General features: G+C 40.9%; 1 protein-coding gene across 14 annotated transcripts in view; it reads right to left on the reverse strand.

Moving 5' to 3' along the window:
* Positions 1 to 6,859: 6,859 nt before the first annotated feature.
* Positions 6,860 to 27,424, reverse strand: part of KIDINS220 (kinase D interacting substrate 220) — a 99,010-nt gene continuing 78,445 nt past the window's right edge. For 4 of the 14 annotated variants that reach the window (XM_078445022.2, XM_078445020.2, XM_078445021.2 and 1 more), the window contains 4 exons: positions 19,738 to 19,869; positions 17,402 to 17,500; positions 16,164 to 16,400; positions 10,514 to 13,535 (listed from right to left, as the gene is read on the reverse strand). In XM_078445022.2, the coding sequence (XP_078301148.2) occupies positions 12,273 to 13,535; positions 16,164 to 16,400; positions 17,402 to 17,500; positions 19,738 to 19,869 (1,731 nt within the window). In that variant the 3' untranslated portion in view covers positions 10,514 to 12,272. Of the gene's footprint in view, positions 7,818 to 8,726; positions 8,784 to 10,513; positions 13,536 to 16,163; positions 16,401 to 17,401; positions 17,501 to 19,737; positions 19,870 to 24,496; positions 24,530 to 26,185; positions 26,222 to 27,424 lie in introns of those variants that run through there. The other 10 variants (XM_078445016.2, XM_078445013.2, XM_078445015.2 and 7 more) reach the window with 5 other exon arrangements.

Raw genomic sequence — 27,424 nt, forward strand, 5'->3', positions numbered from 1 at the left:
TGCATTATTCCAAGAGGAAAGGTCCCAGTGTTGGTCTGTTTCCAAACAGCAGGTTCTTGTGCTGTCACTCACTGTCATTTGCTCTCAGCTCCTGATATCCTTGTTAAGATTTCCTGATCGTCACTAGTCTAGACATAGACTTACCCCGGGGAGGTTTAGAGATATAATAAACCTAGAAGAGTCTTTTCTGTTTGCGGTAGTTTCTGATCACAAAAATACATGTGTTTTTTTTTAATAACCCAAACACAGAAATTTGCACATAAAAAGCCCAGACTCTTGCATGTGTATAGCAGGAGACGTGTAAAACGCATTTGCACAAACATCGCAATAAAAACTGGAAACAATCCAATATCCAATAAGATAATTAGGTAAGTTATAAGTATTTATGTAATAGAATACTGTTCTTTAACAACAATTAGTGAATTATAACTATGGACAGCAGTAGGGATAAACCCCACAGTGTTCAATGAAGAAAGCAAGTCAAGGGTAAATACCAATGATGATTTTATTAATAGGAGATCAAAATAGTCATACATAAGCAAGTCACATACATAAATACTATGCGTGATTTTATGTCTTTAAAAAAAATTTTTTTAACTTTTATTTATTTTGGAGAGACAGAGCACAAGTAGGGGAGGGGCAGAGAGAGAGGGAGACGCAGAAGCCAAAGCAGGCTCTGGGCTGTCAGCACAGAGCCCGACGCGGGGCTCGAACCCACAGACTGAGAGATCAAGACCTGAGCTGAAGTCGGACACGTAACCGACTGAGCCACCCAGGCACCCCTGCATGATTTTAGTTCTATGAGATCAAAAGCAGGTAATATTGTCCCACGAGACATATGTAAGTGGTAAAGCAAGGAGAGGATACTTCAAGCAAAGGAATAGTACTTTTGGGGTACTTCCAGAAGAGACACACAAAAAACTTCAAAGATATTGGCAGTTTCTATTTCTTAGAAATTGTGGTTACATTGATATTTGCTTCATTTATACTGAGAAATATATGTATGTGATCTTTGACCCAGGTTCCTGACAGAGATTGTAAGTCCCCCGCAATTTCCCGGGGGAGAGGAGCATCTTGTGCTAATGAGGTGACTTTCCGTAGGCTCCCGGATGGCTTCCGAATGGGGCTGGTCACCAGAAAGACCAAGCCATGATTGGAAGCAGGGAACTTTCAGCCCCATCCCCCAGCCTCCTGGGAGGCACGAGGGGTTGGAGATCTACTTCTGGAAGATACATTGGCTGCTTTGAAGCTGGAATAGTGCCTACAAGTCCCGGAGGAAAGATCACCTTGTTTCCAGCAATGAGGGGCCAGCTGCAGGAGGGATCCTGATGGGTGAGCGGGTCCAGACTGAGCCATTTTCCTGACTTAATGGTAAAGCCAAGTCTGGCTGCAGCCCACACCCCTGGGACCACGCTTCTTCCCTCCGGGGGTGGCAGGTAAACCCATTAGCCCGGACAGAAAGGCTGACCTTCCGCTGCAGGTGCAGAGGCGTGGTGCTCGGCTCCCCTGGCAGCAGAGATAGCACCAGCATTTCCAGCACACAGGAAGTCGGTAGGACCTGAGTAGCAGGAAGCTGGGAGCTTCTACTCGTGGTGAACACTGGTTAGCACTTAAGAGGGCTAACGACAAAAAGTGGGCTCCGTTAGCCAGAAGACGATCCAGAGGAAGATTTTACGAACGGAACGCGTCCCCTCGAGACCCATATGATGGGATCTGTGCCCTCATAAAAGTCACGAGAGGTCGTTTCCTCCCGACCCTCTACCATAAGAGGATACCAAGCGCCGTCGGCATCTGCAGGCCGGAAGAGGGCTCTACCAGAACCTGACCGGGCTGGCACCGTGATCTTGGACTTCAGCCTCAGAACGGACATACAAATTTCTGTTGTTTGTAAGCCACCCAGTCTTTGGAGCTTGGGGATAGCAGCTGAGCTAAGACAGAGATAAACGAAGCTGAAAGTGAATGCAAGCAAACCATTCTGCGCAGAACAGAAATGCTTGTAATGATACGACCGCTGTATAATTTCCCCATCAGTAAACGCAAGGGGGCTGGACTAAACGACCATAGCGTTTGCACCCTGTGTGCCGAATGTCGGCAACTTGCCTGCACGCGTATCCTTGGACAGGCGGAGGGATGGCCGGGGTACATGCATCGGCTTTGGTGTCAGACCAGAGCTCCAATTTCTGCCCTCACGTGTCACAAGACGCCACGCAAGGTTTTTAACTTCTCTCAGCTTCGGTTCCCCTGTTTGTAACATAGGGAAAATATCCGCCCCTCGATATTGCAAAGATCAGAGAACTAATGTTTGCAAGTGACCAACACATAATAAGCTCTGGGGAGGTGGCACCAGTTAACAAAGGGAAGAAGTCCTCTTTCCTCCACCATTTATACTTTTGGTAGATGAAGCAACTAAGGCGGACAAGTAAATGGCCATCTGATAACTAAGTAGCAGAGGCAGGCCCGTAATTCAAGTCTTGCGACTCAGCTCTGTTTCTTCACCTGTGATGGATTGTCCAACCAACCCACCAGTTCAGCAACGGCCATGATCAAACCAGCTATCCTGCAAGGCAGAATTTTAATACAAGCACACGTGTGTGCTCGGATGTGTGTGGCTGCTCTCACATACGCACAGAACAATTTTAAATAGTGCACGCTGGTTGTTCATGCTAAACGGACAGCGTTCAGCTCAGGAGATCCCGTCAGTGAGGGCGGTGTGGCCAGACGGGGTATGCGTGCCGAGTCACGCGAGGGTCGCAAGGTCCGGGGTGGCCTCCAGATCTGGAGCACGTGACTGCCTAGCACTCAGGCTGCCGTGGTTCCAGGAACGGTAGGGAGGAAGGACACAGAGCTTCTGTGGAAAACCTGGGGTTAGTTCAGCTGAGCGTGAAGACTCAGACACGTTTACTCCTCTCCGCTACCATTTCCTACGACGAGGGAGTATGGACAACGGAAACATCACAGACCCACGCGGGGCACAGTGATGGGCACTGGGGGAAGAGAAGCAGGCAGTGTGGTGTGTGACGGGAAAATCACCAGATGTGTCAGAAAAGCAGGGTTGGTGTTTTCTGTTTACTTGCCGGGTGACCCTGGGGGTGGGTCTCAAACCCCCAAATCTTCAGTTTTCTCAAAAACAAAGATAGGGGCGCCTGGGTGGCTCAGTCGGCTAAGCGGCCGACATCGGCTCAGGTCATGATCTCGTGGTCCGTGAGTTCGAGCCCCGCGTCAGGCTCTGTGCTGACAGCTCAGAGCCTGGAGCCTGCTTCCGATTCTGTGTCTCCCTCTCTCTGACCCTCCCCCGTTCATGCTCTGTCTCTCTCTGTCTCAAAAATAAATAAACGTTAAAAAAAATAATTAAAAAAAACAAAGATAATAATAATGCCAGTGTATTAAGGAAGGAACTGTTATAAAAATATAATGTACATAAGTTTATGTTAAAGTGATAACTTCCTGCATTTCAGTCTCCATGTTTGTAAACTAGGGATAATAGTAGTATCTAGTCCATCAGCAGGTTAGAACTTAAGGAGATGGCCCACGGGAAGTACTTTTAACAGTATCTGGCTCAAGGAAGTGCTCAAATTATTAGGCAGTTATCCACAACTGGATTGTCACCTGACCACCACCTCAAACCACTGCCTGCCCAACATTACTGGCGTGTCTATTGGTTTCTTGCCTCGTCTCATGACTCATTGATATCATGAAGCACAAAGAGCCCAGCATTGCCTATTTTCCTTTCTTCTCTTCTTAGGAGGCGGTGACCAGGGGCACCTGGGTGGCTCAGCAGGTTAAGCATCCGACTTCAGTGGAGGTCATGATCTTATGGTTTATGAATCTGAGCCCTGGGTCAGCCCTGGGTCAGCCCTGGGATTCTCTCTCTCCATCTCTCCACCCCTCCCCGCGTGTACCCTCTTTCTCAAAAATAATTAATTAAAAAAAAAAAAGGAGGCAGTGACCAGAATCATTAAAAAACTCTACTGCAGTAATAATGATTTTAAGTAGATATATATTACTTATCTATTAACATTTATTAAGCATTAATTCTGTTCAATAATAGGATATAAAGAAAAATACATATTGCAGTATTTAGGATATAATCTGATACAGAATACTGACAGTAGACATATAGAAGAGCAAGTATAAGAAAGCCAAGTAACAGTAAGACTGCAAAGAAAATGAATTATTTTCAACGTTATGTGCAAACTTTAATGTAGTGGTCTAATCCGTCAATAATACTGGAATAAAAGATGTTTTTAAAGTCAATAAATTTTTAACCAAAACTCCGACATTGTTCCAAAATCATTAGTAGGAACAAAGGTGTTTGATGTTAAAAATTTTTTTCTCTATAAATGTAATTTACAGGACTATAGACTATTTTTAGATCTCTATCTTTCTAAAACAAAACAGAGAGACCCCCAAACCCTATTTTAAAAACAAATAGACAATGATGATGGTGCAGCAAATAAAGCTAAAATTAAGATCTCTCTTGAAAAATGTAAGAATTGACCCATCCCGAACCAGCTAAAGAACAATAAAATAAATGTAGCATGAAGCATGGGCATTCTAGAACCACCTTGCCGGGGCTTGGAACCTGACCCCATCACTTCACTGCTATGTGACCGTCGTCTCTCTGTCACTCAGTTTCTCATTTGCAAATTGAGGATAATAGTAATTACTTTATGAAGTCGTTGTGAGGATGAAATCAGTTCATACGTTTAAGGCTCTTAGAACATTGTCAGGCGCATAATGTGTGTTCAATAACTGGAAGTTATTTTATTATAATAAATGCATAACAATACTTTAAGTATCCAAAATGAATACAGGATGAGTAATGACTGATAACACAAATACTCAACATAAAATGGTGACTTTCGGACATCGGTGACATACAAATCATCACCGGCTCATTGCTATTGCTTAAAGTGCAGTTCAACATGACCGTGCCATATATTAAAATAATATCATGTCTGATCAACCAAACAAGACCTCATCCACTGGAGGAGGTGTCGTTACCTTAGGAAATGTTAAGGAGCGATGCTGCCATTGATGCTGTTGGTTGTGAAGATGTTTCAGAAAGGTCACACCGTGAAAAAAAAGTGCATCTTAGAATCGATGAAATACTGATGGGAAAAAACTGGAAAGTGGTCAAGAGAGTTAGACTACAGAAGAGTTTAAGAACAAAATTATGGGCCTAAAGTCTAATTTTCCACTGACTTCTAAGGGTGGGAGCTCTATTTCCCTAATTAGGAGTGGTCGCTAACAGGGGTCTAGCTTCTTGCAACTACCAGGCCCCACCCCGGGGAGGGGGGGCGGGAGCCTCCCAGCACCACATCCTTCCACATCTCAAGTACAAGGAAAAGCAGCCAGGGGGTGCTGTTGGCTCTGTGCCAGGAGGAAGAAAGTTCAAAGAATCCACAGCGACAGAAAGTTGGGCAGATTCTGGATGATCCGAGAGTCTTTGGATAGAAAAGAATTCTAGGGAAGGTGAAACATTATTCTTTTCCCATTTGTAAGCTTGCTTAATTCTCCCTGCAATTTGCTCCATGTTAGAAATCTGTTAAATTTCTTGGATGCACAGAAAGAACTGGCTAACTGAAAACGTACCTCCCCTAAAATCCTTCTAGGTGAGGTGTTATAATTTTAAAAGACTTCTCTACCAGAAGGAAAACCACATACAAAGTAAAATTTAAAAGAGATGTCAACAAAAAGAACTAACTGCTGTTAACGTTGAAAACAAGATGAGTCACAGTATTTAATCTGCCACAGATAATCCACATCAAGTACCGAAGTAGAAAAGACTCCTACGTGCTCACCAAAATGTTGGCTCTTTGTGCAGAGCAGAAACAGTTCACCTAACTCCCAGCCTCCCTTGTGGCTGAGCGCTACCACAGGACTTAGGAAGGCCAATGGAAGTGCATCTACATCACCTCCTGGCCTGGATGGAGCTCACTGCTGGTGTGCGGTCCTCCTCCCTCTCTGCTCTCGTGTGTCCAAGGAACGTGGGAGATGGACAGGGGACTCTGAAGCCTTGGAACCTGGTGACGCCACAGATGAAGGGGCGTGAGTCTCCGAGGCTCTATGCCAACTTAGATGACAGGGAACTGTCACAGGAGTAAGAAGAAATAAACCTCAACAGTATTGAGTCAATGAGATTTGGGGCTTGTTTTTGCGGTTAGCCTACTTTCCTGAAGAAATCTTCAAACACATGATGGCCGGCTCGTGTATAAAGTATTCAGGATAGAATCCCAGAATAACATGCCCATTGTTGGTCACACTTAGGCCCACCCGAGACAGAGACACGGCAGAGAGCGATGACGGGTGGCCAGGGAACATAGTAAAGAATCCTCCCGAAAGAAAGGCTGGAAGACCAAGCTGTAGTGGGTAAGATGGCTCTCAGAGGAAGGTCCTTGTTATAATGATGTGGTCCCACGGGGTTCAGAGAAAACATGTGCGTGCTAAGTTACACCTGAAAATATTTCCAACGTCCTAAAGCAAAATGTAGAATGAAGCATTTTAATCTGACTCCACAATTATGTTAATTTATACGACGGGCATCTCCAGCAAGGGCTAAACAAAGGGATTAAGAGGATTAAAAACACATCCACATGGAACCTGCAGCCTAGCACCGTAAAGGGGTGGCGCTTATCAAGATGGGCTGTGGAGATCCTTCCCTGGGAGTCTTTAACAGAGCCTGGGAAAATGTCCTGGCAGACTCCCAGAGTCACAAACAGAAAAGCTTAGGGGCCAGACGGGTAGCGGGCGGCATAAAGTGAGGGGAGAGTGGGTGGGGGCTGCAAGGACCGCAGCACAAGCCACGGCATAAAAGCATCCCAATTCAGTTTTTTAATTATTTTTTTATGTTTATTTATTTTGGGGGGGGGGGGCGGAGAGAGGGAGACAGAGGATCTGAAGCAGGCTCTGTGCTGACAGCACAGAGCCCGACGCGGGGCTCAAACTCACGAACCGTAAGATCATGACCTGAGCCGAAAGTCGGACACTTAACCAACTAAGCCACCCAGGCGCCCCCCAATTCAGTATTTTTAAGACACAGTGTAGGATGGACGTGTGGGCACTCTCCCAGTTTACGGTAGACTTTATTCACTCACTTCACAAGTGCTGACTGAATGTCCGCTGGCTGTCTGAAATCCAAGGCTTGGTCTAAAAGGTAATGAGGGTCTTTCCCGATCTGCTGCTCTAAGGAACGCTTTGTGGTAAAATAGGATGAATATAGAACAATGTAAACACAACAGCAACGACAACAAAGATGACTAAAGACCAAAAAAAAAAAGAGTGAAAAGAACTCAGGTAAAAAGTAGAGGAAGAAAAACACAAAGAACTCAAAAAGAAAATAATTTTTTAAGAAACACAAAGAGTTTAATATGCATTAACCGTAACAACATGCTGCGTGTGAATTCTCAGAAACATAGCTAAAAAGGTACTAGTGTCAGGAGCTGTAATTTTGAAAATAACAATCTAACTTTTACTAGCTACTTGACCAAGAAGATGCTACGAGACATGAAATGTTAGGTTATGTTGAATCCATTCACATGCTTTTTGCTATACGTTTGGGCTTTTATCTAAAATTGCATAAATGGAACACTTCATTGAAACGAATTCAAATTTTACAACTGCTAGCCACAAAGAAAACTGGTGGAGGTGAGCCAGTCTCTCTTCTCCAGCGAGCGGGTAGCAGGATTACTGAGTGGTAATCGGTAGTGTCTTCGTTACCCCTTATGTTTGGCGAGGAGCCGACTGTGAGAAGCTACCCGAATGGCCACGAGATAGGGTCTACGGGCAGGACACTTAAGATCTAGAGCCCCTGTTGCCTTGAAAGAAAACAAGGTAAATCAGTACAAATTCCATGTTAGGATTAGAAAATGATAGCGGGTAATCGAGGCGATCTTACTTACTTCAAACAGGTTCTTGATTTGAATATGGAGCATACAGTGCCATATTCTTTTTTAAAAGTAAATTTTCATTTATTCCAGTTTCAATTATTCAGTCGAAGTATTATTTCATGTTTTGTTAAATCTCGGCAAAACTGAGAAAGGACTCCTGATGTCGATCGCTAGCGTAAAGGGCACTACAAAAACTAGATTTAGCCTCCGAAAATGCAGGACGTAAGTGTGTTCTTGGTAAACAAATGACCGTTGATCATACTCCACAGGCACATTAAGAACAGTTTGTGTGCTTTAAAGCAATCGCACTGCCTTTAGCGTACAATATTATGTAATTCATGTTTTTTTCCAACTTTGTCTTCACTCCAGTGAGATCAAATCATTGACATTTTTACTGACTTCTGATACAAGTCTGGAAATGATCTCCTCCTTCTCCATGCATCCTTTTATTCTTATAAATTCTGTTTTTTTAATGCCTCACTGTAACTGGAAATTCAGGATGGAGCTAATCATATCAGCCACCCAAGTTCCATTCAGGAAGTCCTCTCCACCCAAGTGAGACCAGGGCCGTGTTAATGAGATCTTTCAGCCACCACGTGAACCTGGGCACAGCACACTCATGATGGTGTAAACCAAGGCTGTGCTTTACTAGGAGTTTTGCTTTAAAAAGCTTTGGCCTCGTAGGGGACAGCGGATGCTTTCCAGCGATGGCTTTAAATGTGTCTTACTTAACTCAGTTTCTTAAAGCAGGAAGAATATAAATTCTCTAACTGGTGACAATTGTTTGCAACCGCTGGCTTAAAACCAGTTGAATTTGAAAACTAATTTTTTACATACCTTAGTTTAAATTGGATCCTCTGAAGATGTATCTATCTCAAGGGCAGCGTTTTCTTCCTAGACATGAAAGGGTTTAAAATCATGTAAGATTTTAGCTTCTCTTTCTAGTTAATCGGTCTCAACCAAGGATTCTCAACCTTTCTGAAGTGATGAACCATTAAAAGGTCATCCAGTGTGGGCTCACTGTTATATATAAATTTCTACTTTTCAATTAATTTGCACTATGATGGCCTATGCTTGAAATTATGGGGTAGGGAAACGTAGGGGGCACCACAACCTGGAAATTAAAAATGCAATCATTTCAAATAGCCCACCCCAGGTTAGCCAGCCCTCAGCCCTACCCCAGGCAAGAAGGTTTCCCCGTTTCTCCCCTCCTGCCAGATGTCAGCATACGTGTAGAAGGGCAGGTGGGAAGAAAAGGAGCGGAGATGTTCAGTCCCAAGTGTTTGCCAAAGAAGTTGATTTTATCGCACCTTCCCTCTCACCCGCTTTTCCCTCAGTGTCACTCGTCCATAAAGTAAAGGGAAACAGTGCTCTCCAGTTCTCTCTTTTCTGGGTAGGTCTGTTGATTACCTCAAGAGTGAGCCAGGAATTCAGAGATTTTAAAATTGTAAGATACTTCTAAATAGGCTGAGAATTCCTGGTGTAACCAAAAACTATGAAGTCTTAAAACCTTTTAAATTTAGTATTTTAGCCAGAAAAATAATTTCATTCAAACAATATTTCCTAATGGTTAGTATTTGTAAGAAAAAAAAATCATGATTACAAATATATTTTACTGCAGCACTGCGACATGCAAATGATCTAAAAGAGTTCTCAAGTTGAGAATTTTAGCAAATAAATTTCTAAAATTATTTGGCTAGTCCACTAAAAGTATTGACTGCTGTCTAAAACTCACATAAGTAAAAGAGAACACAAAAACAGATTTTCCTGTCAATTTTGGAAATGCTGGTTCAGTTCCAAACGCTTCAATCTCCCAGAATCTGGGAGCTGACCCTTAAACACTCAGCACTGTAAGAAGTATATTGAGAGAAAGCAATAGTTTGCTTCCATTTCCAGTCTCCTGCGGAAGGGCTATGCCCCTGCGTACCACTCCACACGTCCAAGGTGAATGGTCTGCCTTCACGTTCTGCTACGTGAACAGAACTATCTGTGGCTTAAAGTGAAGGTAGAGTGGTTTATAAAATATGGTAAAACTCTAAATGATGCAGAATCGAAGGGACGAGCAAGATCACAACACCAATTTTCTTATCATTTTCCACCCAGCTTAAAGCAGAGCTTCACATTTGTGAGAATCAGACTGAGCTGTATCTTATAAATAGATACACACACACACACACACACACACACACACACACACACACAGAGACACAGATTCAAAGGAATGATGGTATGACTCAATAACCCATCTGGTTTGTCAATTTCTGTTAGGAATATGAAAAAGAAAACTTTTCCATAATGTTCACAGAACAATGAAATTGACATCTTCCCAGGATCTGGACAACCTAGTTCTTCCAGCTACAGAAACGGACAGTACAGAGTTGTGCTACTGGGCAGCAATGCTTCAGTAAAGCACCGTTCAGGCACAGGGACCTAGGAGCCCCGCTCTCTCCAGAAGACTCGTGGGGAGCTCAGAAGGTGTCTGCCACATGTGCGACTGCTCCATGAACCTGAACGCCTTTCACAAACTTCGCACACATACGACAAAACAGACACACAAATTACTCTTTCATTTGTAATCAAAATGTGAATCATCACTGTAGTGAATAAAAATTCATGAGTCAGAATAACATGCAATTTTTTTTATTGTTTTCTAAATCTAGTGGTACACTTAACACTCTAGTAGTAACTTCACAAACAGCGTAAAGAACGTACTACAGTGATCTTAGGCTGCATTTACTCACCGGAAAAAGAACAAAATGTTGCCTCTGAAATAATTACGAATTATACAATATTGCAAACCAATAAGCACTATTAATACTAAAATGTTAACATTTCAATATGTAATGTCAATAACATCCTGCCTTTTTAAAACTGGTTAAAAACATTTGTTAAAGTCATGCGAAATAAACACCTTAAGAAAATGTTAGGTTATACTTCAACATCAAGGCCATAAAACCCCAAAACAGCAACTATTTAGTGCAGTGACTGGTCAACTAAGTAATTTATTCAGTATATTAATAAAAATCTATTCAGTGAAAACCATCACAAATGCAACACTAAATTTGGGCAATTGCACACCTACGATCTATGATCTTATCTGTGACTGCGGATATACTGCCAAAATTAATTCTACATAAATAAGCTATGTTAAAACAACAACAAAAATACTCAATGCATGATGACAAGGTCCATTTCTTGTACGATACTTAAAGGTGATCATTCTCTTAACCCCGCTAACAATAAATGGAAAATCTCACCGGTTTTATCTGCTTTTTACCCTTGCTTTGTTACGTTTTTAAACTTTTTAAAGAAGTGTATCCTTTCTTCTGGTCCTCCCCCTGCTCCCCGGGATTAGCATGCTAATTTAGGAATAGATGAAGTAGATACTTAGTCTACACTCTGCCTGGAGAGAAGGCAATAATTTAGTTTTACCTAATTAAATATTTCCTTGTCATCTGTCAAGTGACACTGACCTTTCTGACATAAGTATTTCCTCATTCTCTCATTCCATGAATATTTATTAGTGCCTCTATATTACCCATGCCTCCCTGATTCTCCAGAGAAAGAATTCATGTTTCTCCCTCTCACCGCCAGGCTACGAAAAATTGGGCACACAACTGAAGAGTCACAGAAAAGACCAGCATGAGTCCTCAAGCAGGTGGATGGTGCTTGTAGCCAGGTCTGGGATTTGGAGGAGAGGGTCCAGGTCCTAGGGAGGTTCCTGGCCCCTCCCCGCAGGCCACTCTCCTAGGAGCTCATAAAGGTCTCGTCACTGGGGCTCCATTTTGAGCACTGTTCATCATCTTCTTATTAATTTTTAAAGCCCTTGTTAAACCATTTATCTATCATATAGAACACCGGTTCTCAATTTACAGAGCATTTACCTTTAGTCTCTGGGCTACTCCATAACCTATACATTCTTGTCTCTTACCCTCTAAGAGCAAAATTTGCTTCTGGTTCATCTAACGTCATGTCTTCCTTTGAATGTGTGATGAGGGGATGCTGTAGAAAAGGAGTCTCTGGCTTTCATTTTCTTTGGCAAACCACACCCTTTGTGTCTAATAAAACATTTCCGACCTATCTCTATACTTAGATCTTGTCACAAGAAATTTTATGGGGCTGTGTGCCAATGAAAGGTTCAATATCAATGGTGGGCTTTTAAGCTTCTAATCACAAAGACAGTGGAGGGTGAGTGATGAACCACCCTTTCTTACACTTTCCTCTGGGGTACAGTGTATGTTTCTTTTACCAAAGACCCTCCCATGCGTTAATTATTTGTGAGTGAAACGTACAAAGATGACATACATGGATGGACTCACTATAAAAACGGGTCAACTTTGTCACAGGGGTACAGGAATACTACTCTACTTTCACTTGTTTTGCTTAAAGAATGCTTTCTCTTTCCTCTCCAAAGCCTGTGGTATCAGAGGAGGCCACTGCGTGGAGCTCTGAAGAATCCTTGGAGAGTCTTGTGTAACTTGAACGCTGGCTTCGCTTATGCGTCATGCTTTTCAGGTTTTCATTCTGAATAGCAGTCGGGTTGGAACTAGGACCAGGCCTCAGAATGACTTGGGAAGTCTCCCTCATTCCTTCCATTTCATCAAAACTCTGATTAGATCTGTTAGCTGGCGCACTGTTGTTGTTCAGAGTGACAGTACTGGGTGTTCGGTTCAGATTGTAGGGTTTCTGACATGCTGGCCAGTTTTCTTCAGGGCTGCTGGCTATCAAGCTACATTCGGAAGGGCTTTTCTTGTCTTCGGAACAAATGGACATCCGAGCTATGATTGGATCTTGCAGGCCACTCAAGCTGTGCGGTATTCCCCGTTTTCCACTGTGGCTGTCATCTTCAAGCTCGATGAGATTCGCCTTTTCAAGCTGGGAATCATCAGCCCCTTCGTTGTGAAGAGAGTGATTGGGAGAACTTTCGCTGGATCTGACTCCTGAATCGGACGAGTCCTTCTTGTCAAGGAGAGCATCTGACAGATATTCTTTCGCTTTAATGAAGGTTCTAATCGGCTCTGTAGTGTGTTCTGGAGACTTTGATACTCTCTCTACCTTCCCTTCAACTTTTTTATCTTTATCATCTTTGAGCAATGGAGTATTATCTGATTCTTCTGTCCCAGATTCATCTTCATCACTTGGAAGTTTCTGGTAGCGCAGTCCACCTCCCTTAAGCTTCAGATCTGTCTGGAAGAGACTTGACCTTTCTGAGGACTTCTTGCCTGGGAGAAGCTTACTGCCAGACTGGTCAGATTTCTCATCTTCTTCAGTGATAGGATCCAGGGGTGAGGCATCATTGGTGGAAACCCCTGATGAAGAATAATCTATAACATCTCCCCTCTTCATTAAAAATGACTTCCTTCCATCATCTTGCTTTGGTTCACTATCCTTCCCTTTTTCTGGTTCTAGATTAGAATGAATGGAGCCCCCTGATGAGCTCTGACCCAGATAATATGTGCTATGTGGAGAAGATCTGCCACTAATTGTTGTAGAACCTGTACCCCCTTCTAACTGAGACATCTGAGCAATATATTCTCTATAGGCATCTCTATACTCGGCCTGCACCTTATCAGTAAGCTTTGAAATTTCAATACTGGAATCCTGGGAATTGAGACTCGAAAGACTTGGGGTTCTGCGAGTTTGTGACTGTGAAGACAGAAAAAAATAAATTTAAGAATTCAAGTAAGCAAAAAAAAAAAAATAAATAAATAAAAAGGCATAAATATCAACTTAGGAAATATATATGTACACGCAGAATTTTTAGTGTCCTCAAAATAGCAAATTCCTTTAAAAGAATTGTACATAACACAGTTTAATAAAAGCTGGGAACTTATGGATAATTTTACTGTTATTAGAAAGCTTATATAATTTTAATAAAATTAGTTTATTATTAATCTTCTAAAGTATAATTAAAGGTTATATTAGCAAATAATCTTAGCATTTGTTTTTAGAACATCAAACTTTTAACTTTTATTTAAGGCAAAAATCACCTTCATTGATATAACATAAAAATTCCTCTTAGGAAAGACAAAGAAGATTAGGGTTAACATATATCTCAAGAACAAAATACTCAAGTCTTCAATGTATCTTAAAAAGAAACTTTCTCTGATGGGCACCGAGTGTTGTATGAAAGTGTTGAGTCACTATATTGTACACCTGTAACTAACATTACACTGAATGCTAGCTAACTGGAATTAAAAAAAATTTTTAATAGGAAAAAAAGAATGATTTGCTAAATATCCTTGAAATTAAAAAAAAAGAACCTTTCCCTAATCTGCATGACATAAAGTTACTGCCAAATTTCAATTAAGAAAATGTACTGTAAATACCAAACAATAACAATAATAATTTAAAAGGATTAAAGCATAGAGTGCAATAGAAAAGACAAATACAGGATCCAAATGAACAGAAATGGAAGCCATGAGGCCAACAGTCAGATCCTAGTAAACAGAGAAATGAGGTATTTTTAAAAGTTTGATTTCCAATGTGAAGTTTTAGGATTAGAATTGCTTTAGATCTCCGAAAAGCTAATAAATGAGGACTAAAGACTACAGATTAGGAAAAAGAGGAGGGAAATTGAAGAAAAAGAATCAAGGAAGTCTTAGAAGGGACAAGAGCAAAGGCTGGAGCCATGAAGCAGAAATAAGGAGAGGAGTCTTCCACAGGGAGAAAATGACCCATCTCCTTGAGAAGGGCCCCTGCCAGTGGATTGAGACCATAAGGAGAGCACCCTTCTCCGCTCTCACGTGCACTGTGTCCACAAGGCTTCAGGAATCCATGAGGTCTACACAATTCCCAAAAGAACGTCCTATGACGATGCCAGCTGTCTCTCATTCTCAGTCCCACAACTGTGTCCAGCGGGCCTTGCAGAGGCTCCACGACACGTGAGGCCACAAGAGATTTAATGCAGAAGCAGATATGGGGGTCTGGTTGCCTTCTGCTGAGCCAGGCATTAAAGAGATTTGCAAAACAATCCCATCTTCACTAAAGTTTGCTTTGTTTGGGAAATATTGTCATTTCTCATGAAAATGTTATTTATGTTAACGTGTAATGTGTTTATTTTTAAATAAATTCGTAAATATTTCTAAAGTTTCTCCGTTTTTATTTCTAATATGGTAAATACTGACAGATACAAGTCACATAAACAAAAGCTATTCGGGGTCTCGGGTGATTTTGAAAAGCGCAAAGCGACTCTGAGATCATGGCAAAGTTTGAGAGCCGCCGCATTAATGGGAAGGCCATGGGTTTCCAGGTCACGGTAGGAAATGCCAAGTATGGAAAAGCAGAGAATGAGGATTTCTTAAGGAATGCCAAAAGGAATTCCAGGGAAAAGAAAGGAAGCACTGTTGGCAGAAACACAGCGACAAAAGGGTCAAGTGTGAACACATCTTCTCATAAAAGAAGGGAATTTTTATCTCAGTCAGTACCCGATTATAAGATGGTTTTCCAACATAAAGAAAAAAGTTCCTGGTATATACTAAAAGGTAACAGCAGCAGCAGCAGCAACAACAACAACAACAAAATGTGTTTACTACCAAACTAAACCAAACCCTCTTAAAAATGGCAGACCTACCAGGTACCGCTTTTCCTAAATACCCCTCACTCCCTCTCAGAACGGTTTCTTGTGGTGGCTGTTTACTGCTTTTCCTCCCTGGCCTGTCCTCTCTTCTGCATCCTGCTCTGTTTTCCCCTGGTTTCTTTTTCTTATCTTCTCACTCCGTCTCAAGTGTCTCTCACCGTCCTCTTTATTCCTGATTCTCACCTGGCCTCTCTCTGCTAAGAACACCAGAAAGTGGAACGCACCCCTTGCTCACCTCAGATGATAAAAGAAAATGAGGATCCCTACACACTGGGCATATGTACTGAAAACCAAATTATGCTGTTCAAAGGGGTAATATGTGGCAACTTTCCAATAAAGATGTATCTTAGCCCCTGACTACTGACTTTCACAGGAAAATAGCAAGTGAAGCCTGAACTCTATCGACCAGCCCAACCAAAGTAGCCCGCTTCCCATTCACTCTCTATGCTGTTACTCTAGTGCGCTGTTTTAACAGTTCTTACCCATTTCCAAAATGATCTTATTTTTTCTTTATTTTACTGACTGTCCCCTTCAGAAAAGTACAGTTTCTTGAAAACAGGGAGCCCTCTGTCTTGTTCACTGAGGTACTCATTAAGTATTTTCCGAATGACTACATCAACGCACCAAGATATTCTCAGTGAATTAAATACCGCCCTCCTTCTTCAGTAATGCGAAAAATGACATTTAATAAATACCTGCCAACTTAGATTACTGTGACGTGGGGCACCTTCGTCTAGGCCAAGGGTATTCAGTTCCTCAAAGCTGAAGTTCAATGTGTAGGGGGTCTGACTGGAGAGCTCAGTATGAGGCAGTTCGTTGTGGGAGGAGCGCCGAGCAGACTCGCCGTGGGGAACTGGGCCGCTGCTGTTCTCACTAAGTAAACGCGAGTCTTCGGGGACCGCTTGGTTTTCTGCACTTCTCATTTCTAGTACCTTAACGGAAGGAAAAAGAACATCAATATCCACACTGACAAATCGCAGTTTAGAAGCTTTAAAAATTATTTAAAAAAATAAAACACTATAAAGTTACTATAATGAAAATGAAAAAGCAGACTTCTTTTGAGTTTCTAATGGATTTGAACTATATCTGCTTATCTTTCACTTCAATTACACTAAAAGAAGTAGTGACAGAATCGTCACGTGTACATCATGTGCTAATCTGGCCACTGTGTTATTATTACTTTGGTGTAAAATTTAACTTGACTCTGATGTTATTATTACTTTAGTTCAAAATTCAGTTTATATTTTGTTAACATCTAACCAAACAGAATGCAACTGTAGTGTGTCAAAGAGAACCAGAGCCAGAGAGTAGCTGATATGGTGAAAGCAGATTCTAATCAGCAACTATTGCAACTGGGGAAAAGAGAGCTCAAGACAGCACTGAGCCCAATCCAGAAAGCAGTGTGGACAAGCGAGGAGTGGGGTGGGGGTCGGTGGGTGGAAAATCTCTAAGAGGAAACATCAAGGTCAAGGGAATTCTGGCCAAACTAACTTGACAGGATTCTCTGAAAGGCAGGCCAGGGTGATCAGATATCATCTAGGGGGTGATGGGGAACGAGGGGTTTGATCGGGTACCAAAGGCTATCAGATAGCGCGGGTGGGAGTCCTTTCTAAACTGACTTCACGTGATCCTTGCTAAAACTGGGCGATGCAGGCCCGGCAAGGCCAGACACCGAGGCTGAGGCCTAGAGGCACAGAGAGCCCGGCTAGAGGCAGGTCAAAGAAAAAAGGCTTCGTCAGTGAAAGCATGGAGAATTGGCAGGTTGCCTCTTCCCCAAATTTCCAAGTGAAATGTCCAAAAGACAAAGGTTACCACACACTGCTGTGGATATTCTGCCTACGAGAATACAGAAAAACAGCAGTTTAGGCCAGTGCTGATCAGCGCTTGCCTTATACACTATTGTAAGTAATTCCATAAATATAAGGTATCTTACTGTGCTTCTAAAAAGATGCCAGTCCCCAAAATTCATATTCATCTCTTTCTTCAGCTCATCAATGTTACACTGAGCTAACACACGGCCATTTATGTTTGCCTGAATGAAAACAAATGCAAGTAGAAAAACAAAGAAAATATGAGATATTCTGAAACAGCAGCGATTAAAAAGTACCTTTCCATTAGCACTAAAAAAAGTCATTACAGACTAGAAAACACTGACCTAAAAAAGGTTACTAGCCTATGTGATAATACAATACACAAGCTGACTTTGATCAATATCTACCACTCCGTATTTTTTCCAAGTGTCTTAGCACGCAAGTAATACAAATCACTCTTCAGGGACCAACCCAAGGTCTAACCCTCCCAACTATTTCCCAAACTACCTACACCCTGTCATGAGCAATAAACACAACTGTTAGTTCGTCTCTTCTTATCTTGTAACATATGAACACGAACCGAAGCTTCTGGGAGGGGCAGCGTCATCTGTCCTTGTTAGTGTGTCAGTCACAGACTAAGTTCCAAGTGAGGTAAGTTCTGACAAGCTTGTTTATCAGCTATGTTAGATAACTTCAGCCATGAAGAATGTCCACCCACTAATTTCCCAATTTATTGAATTCACGAAAAATGACTGTATCACATTGGGTCTCTGTAATTCTAGTTTCCCCCAAAGAACGGATGAGATTTTCTTTATTAATAATAGGTACCTTGGCTGATTTTACAAAATACAAAGCCTGGTTTTATTAACTGTGGTAAAATTACGGAGTACTTGCGTTTAAAACCGATAGAATGAGGGCGCCTGGGTGACGCAGTCACTTGAGCGTCTGACTCCTGATCTCAGCTCAGGTCGTGATCTCACGGTTCGTGGGATTGAGCCCAGCATGGGGCTCTGGGCTGACAGTACAGAGCCTGCTTGGGATCCTCTCTCCCTCTCTCTGCCCCTCCTCTGCTCACTCAAGTTAATTGTGAAGACAAGTGCACAGAGCAAGCCCACGACAGAGGTCCTGCTGCAGAAATGCAAAGCGGTTTGCAGCACTTAAAAAACCAGGGCCAAGATGGGCCTCAGAAGCCAGGGCTGTCAGTAAAGAGCTGAGTGGGAAGAAAATGCTGTCAAGATGGAAACAAAATTGCCCACGATTCAAGTTGGAGGCCTCATCCTTTCCTGATACTCTACCCAAGTGGCCCGGAGGAGAGAGTCAGGTTTGTACCTTGGAAAAGCAATGCTTGATGCTTTTGCAAACAGGGATCAGCACTAACTAGATCTGTAAGGAAACTGACATTATCTGAAACCTTTCCGACTAAAGGTAAGATTAGTAAAATCGTATCTCATTTTACATGCTCATCGTTCTTTACAAAACTTTTTTAGATGCCATTCTTTAAAGTAGAGGCTTGTAACTAATGTTCTACTCTACTGTAGTAAAAGAAAAAGCATAACTTAGTGCAAATATCCACTCTAACAGGGACGCGGGCTTGTACAATGTGGGAAGCCGCCTCCCCTGAATCCCAGGCATCACTGTCCACCTTTGCGGTGGCCGGGAGAGTAGGAAGAACAGGACATAGGAGGAATAAACTTCCTCATGCATGTGAGCCTCGCACACCAAACCTATGAGGGTTCATCAAATGGGACATACTCCTAAGTCCTATTAACACATAAAAGTGAGAACTTGGGGAAAATGAAGCAAGTGTGGTTTACTCTGATAATTATTAAGTCACAAATAATACAAAGAAAATATAACAGAAAAAGCCTTTAACTGTTCTGTGTTGCATATTGGAGACATGAGTTACTGTTTATCTACATGTGAAGTTCCTCAGAGCTTTCTATTTCTCATCAAGGCATTTTTACTTATATTCGATCGTTTAAAAAATAACATTGTGGGGCGCCTGGGTGGCTCAGCTGGTTAAGCATCTGACTTCAAATCAGGTCATGATCTCACAGTTTGTGCATTCGAACCCCACATCAGGCTCTGTGCTGACAGCTCGGAGCCTGGAGCCTGCTTCGGAGTCTGTGTCTCCCTCTCTCTCTGCCCCTCCCCTGCTTGTGCGCTGTCTCTCTCTCTCTCTTTCTCTCTCTCTCTCTCTCTCTTAAAAATAAACATTAAAAAAAATTAAAACAATAACACTGTAATACAGCTACTGTCTTCTATCCACCTATAAACTAAGGAACAGTAGGGCAATTTTAGGATACAAAAGAGCGAGAATCACGTTTCCATTTGCAGCTTTCCCACTGCAACAGAGAATCCGTCCTTGAGCTGCTGGAACTGAAGCGTTCATTGTCCACAGAGCCCGTCCCCACACCCTCCGTCCTGCTTCGAGTCGGCAGGCCGGTGTGCACATCACCTTTTTGATCGTTGCACAATACTGAGGCAGCATACTCTGGTCCAGCCCCTCTATTTGCTTCAGTTTCTCACATACCGCATCCACATTCATCGAATTCAGTGATACCACTGCTCCTGAGGCTGGGCCTGACCCCTAGATAAGCCATGGAAAAATACACGTGTGAACAGCATTTCATGCCAGATGCATGTAGCACATGACAGAGAAACTCTCACGAAGTTACACTATGAAGTACTCCGATTAATAACAAATTTCCAAACGAAGGTTAAAAACAACAAATGTGTGTAGTATGGGAAAATGCCATTAGGGAACAGATTTAGCTACTGTTCTTCTTTAATGAGCGGCCTGTATTCTAGCAAATACAGCCTGATCAAAACGACTTTTCTATGAAGATAGAGCATTCCATGAATGAAGCCTAAGCCAACTTCTCAAATGTTTATAGCCTGACCGCAGAAAAGTAGGGTACAGCCCTTAATCACAGGAAGGACAGGGGGTTAAAAAAAAGGAAAGAAAAAAAAAGGAGCAAAGAGGGAAAATTCAGATGACTGTATTATAAAAATACAAAAGGTAAATCTATGAAATAATTTTTTAAATGCCTATACTGAACAGCTTTAAATGTCTCTACATACTAGCTTGATAGTCTATGAGAGCTGAAGTTTTCACACCTTGATCAGATTTTATATCCAAGGAATTTAAAACTTCCCTTTAAGAATCTATACAATAAGCACGTAAATATAAAACAGAAATATTACTTCTTAACACAGGTAAAAGTAAATACAATCCATTAAAATGTGGTTTCATTTAAAAGAAAAATCACAATAATAAATAATTCTAGTACTTACTTAGAAGAAAAACAACTTCTGAATGTGGGGACGTACTAAAGAGGTGTTTGCCCTGTGGTCAATTATATATGGATCTCCTCAATGATAGGTGTGGACATTGAGGTCTAAACAGGTTAGGTTTTGACTTCAAAGTCACAGAACAAATAGCTAGTTAGTAGCAGATTTGTACCAGAACCCTAACTTATCAGGTCTTACAACTTCCTATTTCCCTTGTTGCAACGGACTATTTTTGAAGAATTTAAAGAAACTAGGGGGCACCTGGGTGGCTCAGTCGGTTAAGCGTCCGACTTCAGCTCAGGTCATGATCTCTCAGTTTGAGAGTTCAAGCCCCGAGTCGGGCTCTGTGCTGACAGCTCAGAGCCTGGAGCCTGCTTCGCATTCTGTGTCTCCTCCTGTCTCTGACCCTCCTATGCTCATGCTCTGTCCCTCTCTCTCTCTGTCTCTTGATAGTAAATAAACATTTTAAAAATTTTAAAAAAGAAAAAAATTTAAAGAAACTATAACCACAATAAAGAAAAGACAAACCAACTAGTATAGCAGATAAAGACAACGTTCAAATGATCTGCCCTGTATACCACTCAATCTAATTTAATAATATCCTATCCTCAAGGATGTGTAAACATATGCTCTACTGCCTCTTTTACCATTATCAGGACAAAAATACACGATAACACAGCCAAAACTGCCTATTAACCGGTTGCTAAACGTTATTTGTAATGTGAGAGCACATACACACAAACAGCATATACACAGCACGTATCTTTATTACATATAAACATAGCTAGGGAATGAGACCGTATTGAACAGGGAGTTGGAGTATTAATTTTATGACAGTTAGGGAATCTCTGCAAGTTAACAAGTATGAGACGGACCCATAAAAGTTTGGAAGTTAATGACTTGGAATATACTGCACCAAACATGTTTACTCAGAGTTTGTTTTTAATTAAATGTAAATTTGAAACATGCATATATTATACGGTCCGAGGTACAACTGCTTCAAAAAATACTAACAGCAAAACACTAGTATTTCCATAATTTGGTTTTCCTATCTCTATACATAGTTCTATTTTCTGCCTGGATGAGTACAGCCAATATTCAACATGCTAATTATCCAGTGTCTACTATAGAAATTTAAAATGCTTTTTATGAATTCTTAATAACCATATTTGTTTGATCTTCCTTTCCTTTTAAACAGCTTTATCGAGATATAATCCACATACCCTACCATTCTCCCTTTAAAAGTGGATGATTCAGTGGTTTTTAGTATACTTGCGTAGTTGTAAAACCATTACCACAATCCATTTTGCGACATTTTCATATCCCTAAAAAGAAATCCCTGTACCCGTTAGTAGTCATTCTCCACCCTTCCACATCCATTCCCAACCCCTGTCAACTACTAATCTTTCTGTCTCTAGACCTGCCTATCCGGGACTTTTTATATAAACGGAGCCACACAACATGTGACCCTTTGTGTCTGGCTTCCTTCAGTTAGGATCATGTTTTCAAGGTTCATCTGTGTCACGGCGTGCGTAGGCACTTCTTTGTTTTTACTGGTGAATGATATTCATCTTTTAAATGGTCTTCATTGCTGCCTTCCAAACATTTTTATTCCTCAACCTGTCTCTTGTCTCTGGATGCATTTATGCTTTACATATTCTTGGTTCAAAAGTCACAGTTTGATCAACAAAATAATTATCATAATGGATTATAACTTATTCTGTATAGAATGAGTCCATACTGCTATAAAAGAACTGAATAAGTGAAATAATTAAGTGAAAATAAGTAACTGAATAGATAATTGAGGAATAAAAAGACAGCTTTTCCTAATAGAATTGAATCAATAATTGTAGAAGAAAGAAACAGAAAGTTACCATTAAGAAAGCAGCACAACAAGAGTGGTTGGATCTAAGATGCATCCACGTGTACTAAACTTAACGGGCAAAAGTATAAGTAGAAACGGATAGTTGCGGAGTATCAAAGTATCTCTCCCAAGATATTTACTCGTTAAAAAGGGGAAAATACAACTTTACAGTGTTGAGACCTGGCAGAGGCCGCCTTACCCAAGCGATTAAGGTTAGCATTAGCAGCAGTAAGACTCCGGCCCAGCACAGACCCTCTAACAGGATGCGCTGAGAAGGGCGTGGCACCACCCCTGTGGGTCTCTTACCAGAGACATATAACCTCCAGCTGACAAACCCAAATAGGGGGACAGTCTGTAAAATACCTGACCGGTATTCTTCAGAAGCGATAATCAAGGTCATGAAAGACAAGGAAGGACCAAGGAACTGTCACAGATCAGAGAACTCTAAGGAGAAATATAAACAAACACAACTAGATTGGCTCTTGGGCCAGAACAACGACATTAGTGGAAAACCGGTGAAATTCAAAGTCTGTAGGTAGTTAACAGTACCGTACCGATTTTAACTTTTGCTCTTAAACAGTATGCTACAGTCATGAAAGATGTTAACACGGAGGGAATACTATTTTTATACCTTTTCTTTAAGTCTAAAATTATTTTAAAGTAAAGAGGTTTTTTTAATCCCCCAAAAACTCTATTTCTGACTATGCTAAAAAGGAAAAGTATCATAGACATGGAACAAATTAACTCTGTCAGCTCGGGGGGAAACGTAAACTTTTAGAGTATCTTATTTCCACAGAGAATCTGGGAGCTCAGCGATAGAGCGATGCTGATAGATACCACTGTTGTCCTTCGAAAAAACAAAGTCCCACATAATTTTACTTTTATGCACCTTTAAAACGTTTGCATTTTATCAATTATTTTAAAACATAATTTCTGTATCACTGGGGATGATGCAGAAAATATATACTCTCTGAATGACTTTTAGAAGCTTTATAAGAAAAGATAAACACACACATGATCATAAGATCCCAAAGCCAGAGTCTGACTCCTGGTTATATGTAGGTAGGACTTTTTCAAGATGAGGAGTAAATTATCAATAAATTAAAATATGTTACATTGGAGAAATGGTAATTACCTGCCAGGTCTTTTCTAAAATAATCACATATAGGGGCGTGTGGGTGCTCAGTCAGTTAAGGATCCAACCCTTAATTTCCGCTCAGGTCGTGATCTCACAGGTTTGTGAGATCGAGCCCCATGTGGGGCTCCACGCTAACCGTGCGGAGCCTGCTTGAGATTCTCTCTTTCCCTCTCTCTCTGACCCTCCCCGCCGCACAGGTACAGGCATATGTACTCTCTCTCCAAATAGATAAACATACATTTAAAATAATCACATATAATACAATTATTTTGAAACCAAATGAGTCTTAGTAATCAAAATAATGATTTTTGGATGGAAACCTCATAAAAGGACAAAGAGTACCAAAGTGATAAGGAAAAAGAGTACTTAATAATTCAACAGGTAAATTAATAGAAAACTAATTATATTACTTTGACAAAATACAGAATGGTAATATTCTAAAGTTTATCATGCATTCTTATTTGAAATATATCAGCTATCACTCTAGAACAGATCATTTCAACATATATCACAATTTATTTTTAAAAATTTTCTAATGCAGATATTTGAATACAAAAGATGTTAGTTTGTTTAAACTGTTAAATATAAACTTCAAAATGCACACAAGTCAGAATTTCTTTAGGGAAAAGTAAAGCTAACAAAACAGACTGAAATTGCCTTGATGCAACTATATTATCTTATATTGTAAGTAGATTAAAACTACACTCTGAAACACTATCGTTTTGGTAAATTTATTAAATAAGCTTAGAAGTGATTAGCCAGAATGAGGGCCATGCCAAGGCTAAAAGCGGCTATTAAAATAAACTCGGGCACTGAAATAAGCACAGATGTATCAACAGCCCAGCGTGAGGGTGCCAATGGTTGCTTCTAATAGTCTAATAAGAAAAGTGAGTAAGAAGATTTCACTGAAAGTTTCTGTACCTGTCTTTGTTTGTTAAACCCAGAGTCACACGGCTTTAAGGAAGGAATAAAACAGAATGAAGGACACGAGCTTAAGTAAAACATCAAATAGGCACATGTAATAAACACAGGCAGCACGCTTGTCACCCCTCAGACACCTCTGCAGCAGCACCAGGCAAGGAACACACATGCGCAGTTGCACACACACGCACACACGCACACACACAGGTTAGTGTGATGTCATTCACATGCTCTTGGTAACATTAAAACTGTACTCTCAGAACATATAGTCTTTCTATTAAAAGAATAAATCATGGGCCATACATTCAACAGGAGAACCAGGTAAATAAAATTTGCTGTGAAAAGTCAATATTCCTACCACCTACCAGTATAAAATTAATATTTAGATATTCTAATTAAAAACTGCAACTGAAGAGAACCACTTTACTAATAAGATTTAAGCCCTTGGAATTCACGTGAGCACCTCATAAAATGAAATATTATCTAGCCACACTATGCTTAATGTTCAGAAATCTACTTTTCAGATTTGGGGTTTGTTTCACTGGGCATCTGGCACATGATCGATGCACTAAAATACCATTTGAAAAGAAAGCCTTAAGAGCCTTATGGCTCAAGAAATCCTAAACGTAAGGCAGAAAGTATCTGCATACTGTGATTAACAGAACAATTTCAGCGATGTAGATTTTTTAAAACTTCCATTGAGAGCCGATGCCACTGTTACTGATTGTTCTTCTATACCCACTAGGGTGGTGGTAAAAATTGTTAAATAGCGAAAATAATCTACAGATGACTGACAATACTGATTCAAAGTTAACTTACAACATTGTTTTAATAAAGGGCAGGGCCCTGCTAGCCTGATGTCAATGTTGTCCTTTTAACACATTCAGTATCTGCAACACCTAATGGGAATCTTTTCTTCTAATTTACATATCCACCTTATAAACAGGATTTTCAGAAAGTTACTATATATGTTAATTATATATAAATGTATTATATATTTATTATATAACATATGTGTGTGTATATGTTATATATTATATAACATGTGTGTGTGTATACACACACACACACACACACACACACACACATATATATATATATATATATATATATATATATATATATATATACATGGAGACTTGAAAAAAGGAATGCTAATGAAATTACAGCTCAGTATAAGATACCCAAAACACAAAAGAAAGCTGTTGTTGACCTAGCTGGAAAATATAACTCACTCTTCAGATTGCATGAGAAATAATGAGGTCAAAGTTGACAGATAAGGCTTAACACTACATTTTAAGGGCAGCCTTTTAAAAAAAGTACCAAAAACTGCAATGAACACGATTTCATGTTTTAACTTCTAACCGTACACCAGAGTTTCAAGGATATCATTACTGCAGTATATTTCTGTGGAAATATCTCCACCAATTTTGCAGCAGTTTATTAATCACTTAGGGAAAGAAAGTTTTCTAGGGTTGAAGTCTGGCACAAAGACTTTCGAGCCTGAGGTGAATGCAATTTTTCACTATATTATTAAAGGAAAAATAAGTGAATACTTTTCCACACTGGAACAGAATAAAAATGCACTTCTAAATCACTTTACAAAGCAGGAATGACCCCGACAGAAGCCACTGAGAGGTGACAGGTGCCTGCACTCTACATAAAACCTAAAACATGCCCGCTCCTTACCCACGGCGTCTTTAGCTTTCTTGTCCAAGTCTGCTCCTGAACAATGAGAGACAGCTTGATTTGGACATATACTTGTTTGAAAACAGGTTTAAGTTCTAAGCCAGTGGTGGAAATAAAAATTATCTACTGTCAAGCCCCATCTTTTTTTACTTTTTACTGAGTTACTCCAACTGGATCCAGTTTAATGAAAACCAAGACCTTCATTTTTAATGCCTGTATTAATTCCACCATTTTCATCAACCTCTAACGGCACGCTGGAAATAAGAGTACTGTTCTCAACACTGCCTTTGCAGTTCTGAAGCTCTTCACAATTATACTTTGTACTATTTATCTTCATGCCTTTTCAATGTGGTAGAAAAGTGATCTAAATAAAGCTGTCTAAAGGTATCGAGTAAACCCTGTGGCAGAGAAGGCTGAGAAGGAATGACCTCAGAGTCCTGATAGTTCCTGCAGCAGCCTTCAAACCTAGAAGCTCGATGCGGGTAGGAGTTCCATCAGTTTTCTTCACTGCTGCATCCCACTAGAATAGTGCCTGGGAGATGCTCAAGTTTGTGCAGCCAGTGAGTGATCACACAGGCATTGGTAGTAGTCCGTGCTAAATAATTCAAGGAAGGATAAAAGGGTAAAGAGAGGCTGGACCATTCCTTCTTTCGAAGGACTGCTTTTCAGTGAAATACGGCTTCCACCGCGAGCAGCATGCCTTAAATAAAAAGACTGAATACTCCTCTGAGCAACCTGAAATACCGCAACAAAATGCCCCGAGGAGGCCTGGCATGAGATAAGCCCTCCCCTGTTGGGTCCTTCCCTTCATGGTCCCAGGATGCTCGGATGCCACTACTTCCTAGCGGGAATCGGACTGAGAGAAAGAAAAGGCACCGAGTCAATTCCCTAGAAGGCTGTCAAAATCTAAAAGTATTCAGAGCGCTCAACCCAGAAATCCTTCTAAATTCTAAGAAAACAAACTGATGGACACCTTTCGGGCCACAGAAGCATCAACAGATAAAAGACTGAGTTAATCTACACTGAATGGTGTATTTGTACACTGCTCCCACTATTGAGACACACACAGGTCATTTAACTTAACATGGAACAGTTTTAGTTTCTGAGTCTTTAAAGCTCCATGAAATTTGCCTTTGGTGTAGTAATAATAATCACTAAGTACTTAAAGTATGCTAAGGCTGAGTAATCCTTAAGTCAGACCTATGGGGTAGGCCTGCATTTCCCAGATGAGGAAGTTGG

Source organism: Panthera onca, chromosome A3, assembly GCF_046562875.1.
Source record: "Panthera onca isolate mPanOnc1 chromosome A3, mPanOnc1 haplotype 2, whole genome shotgun sequence".
Taxonomy (NCBI): domain Eukaryota; kingdom Metazoa; phylum Chordata; class Mammalia; order Carnivora; family Felidae; genus Panthera; species Panthera onca.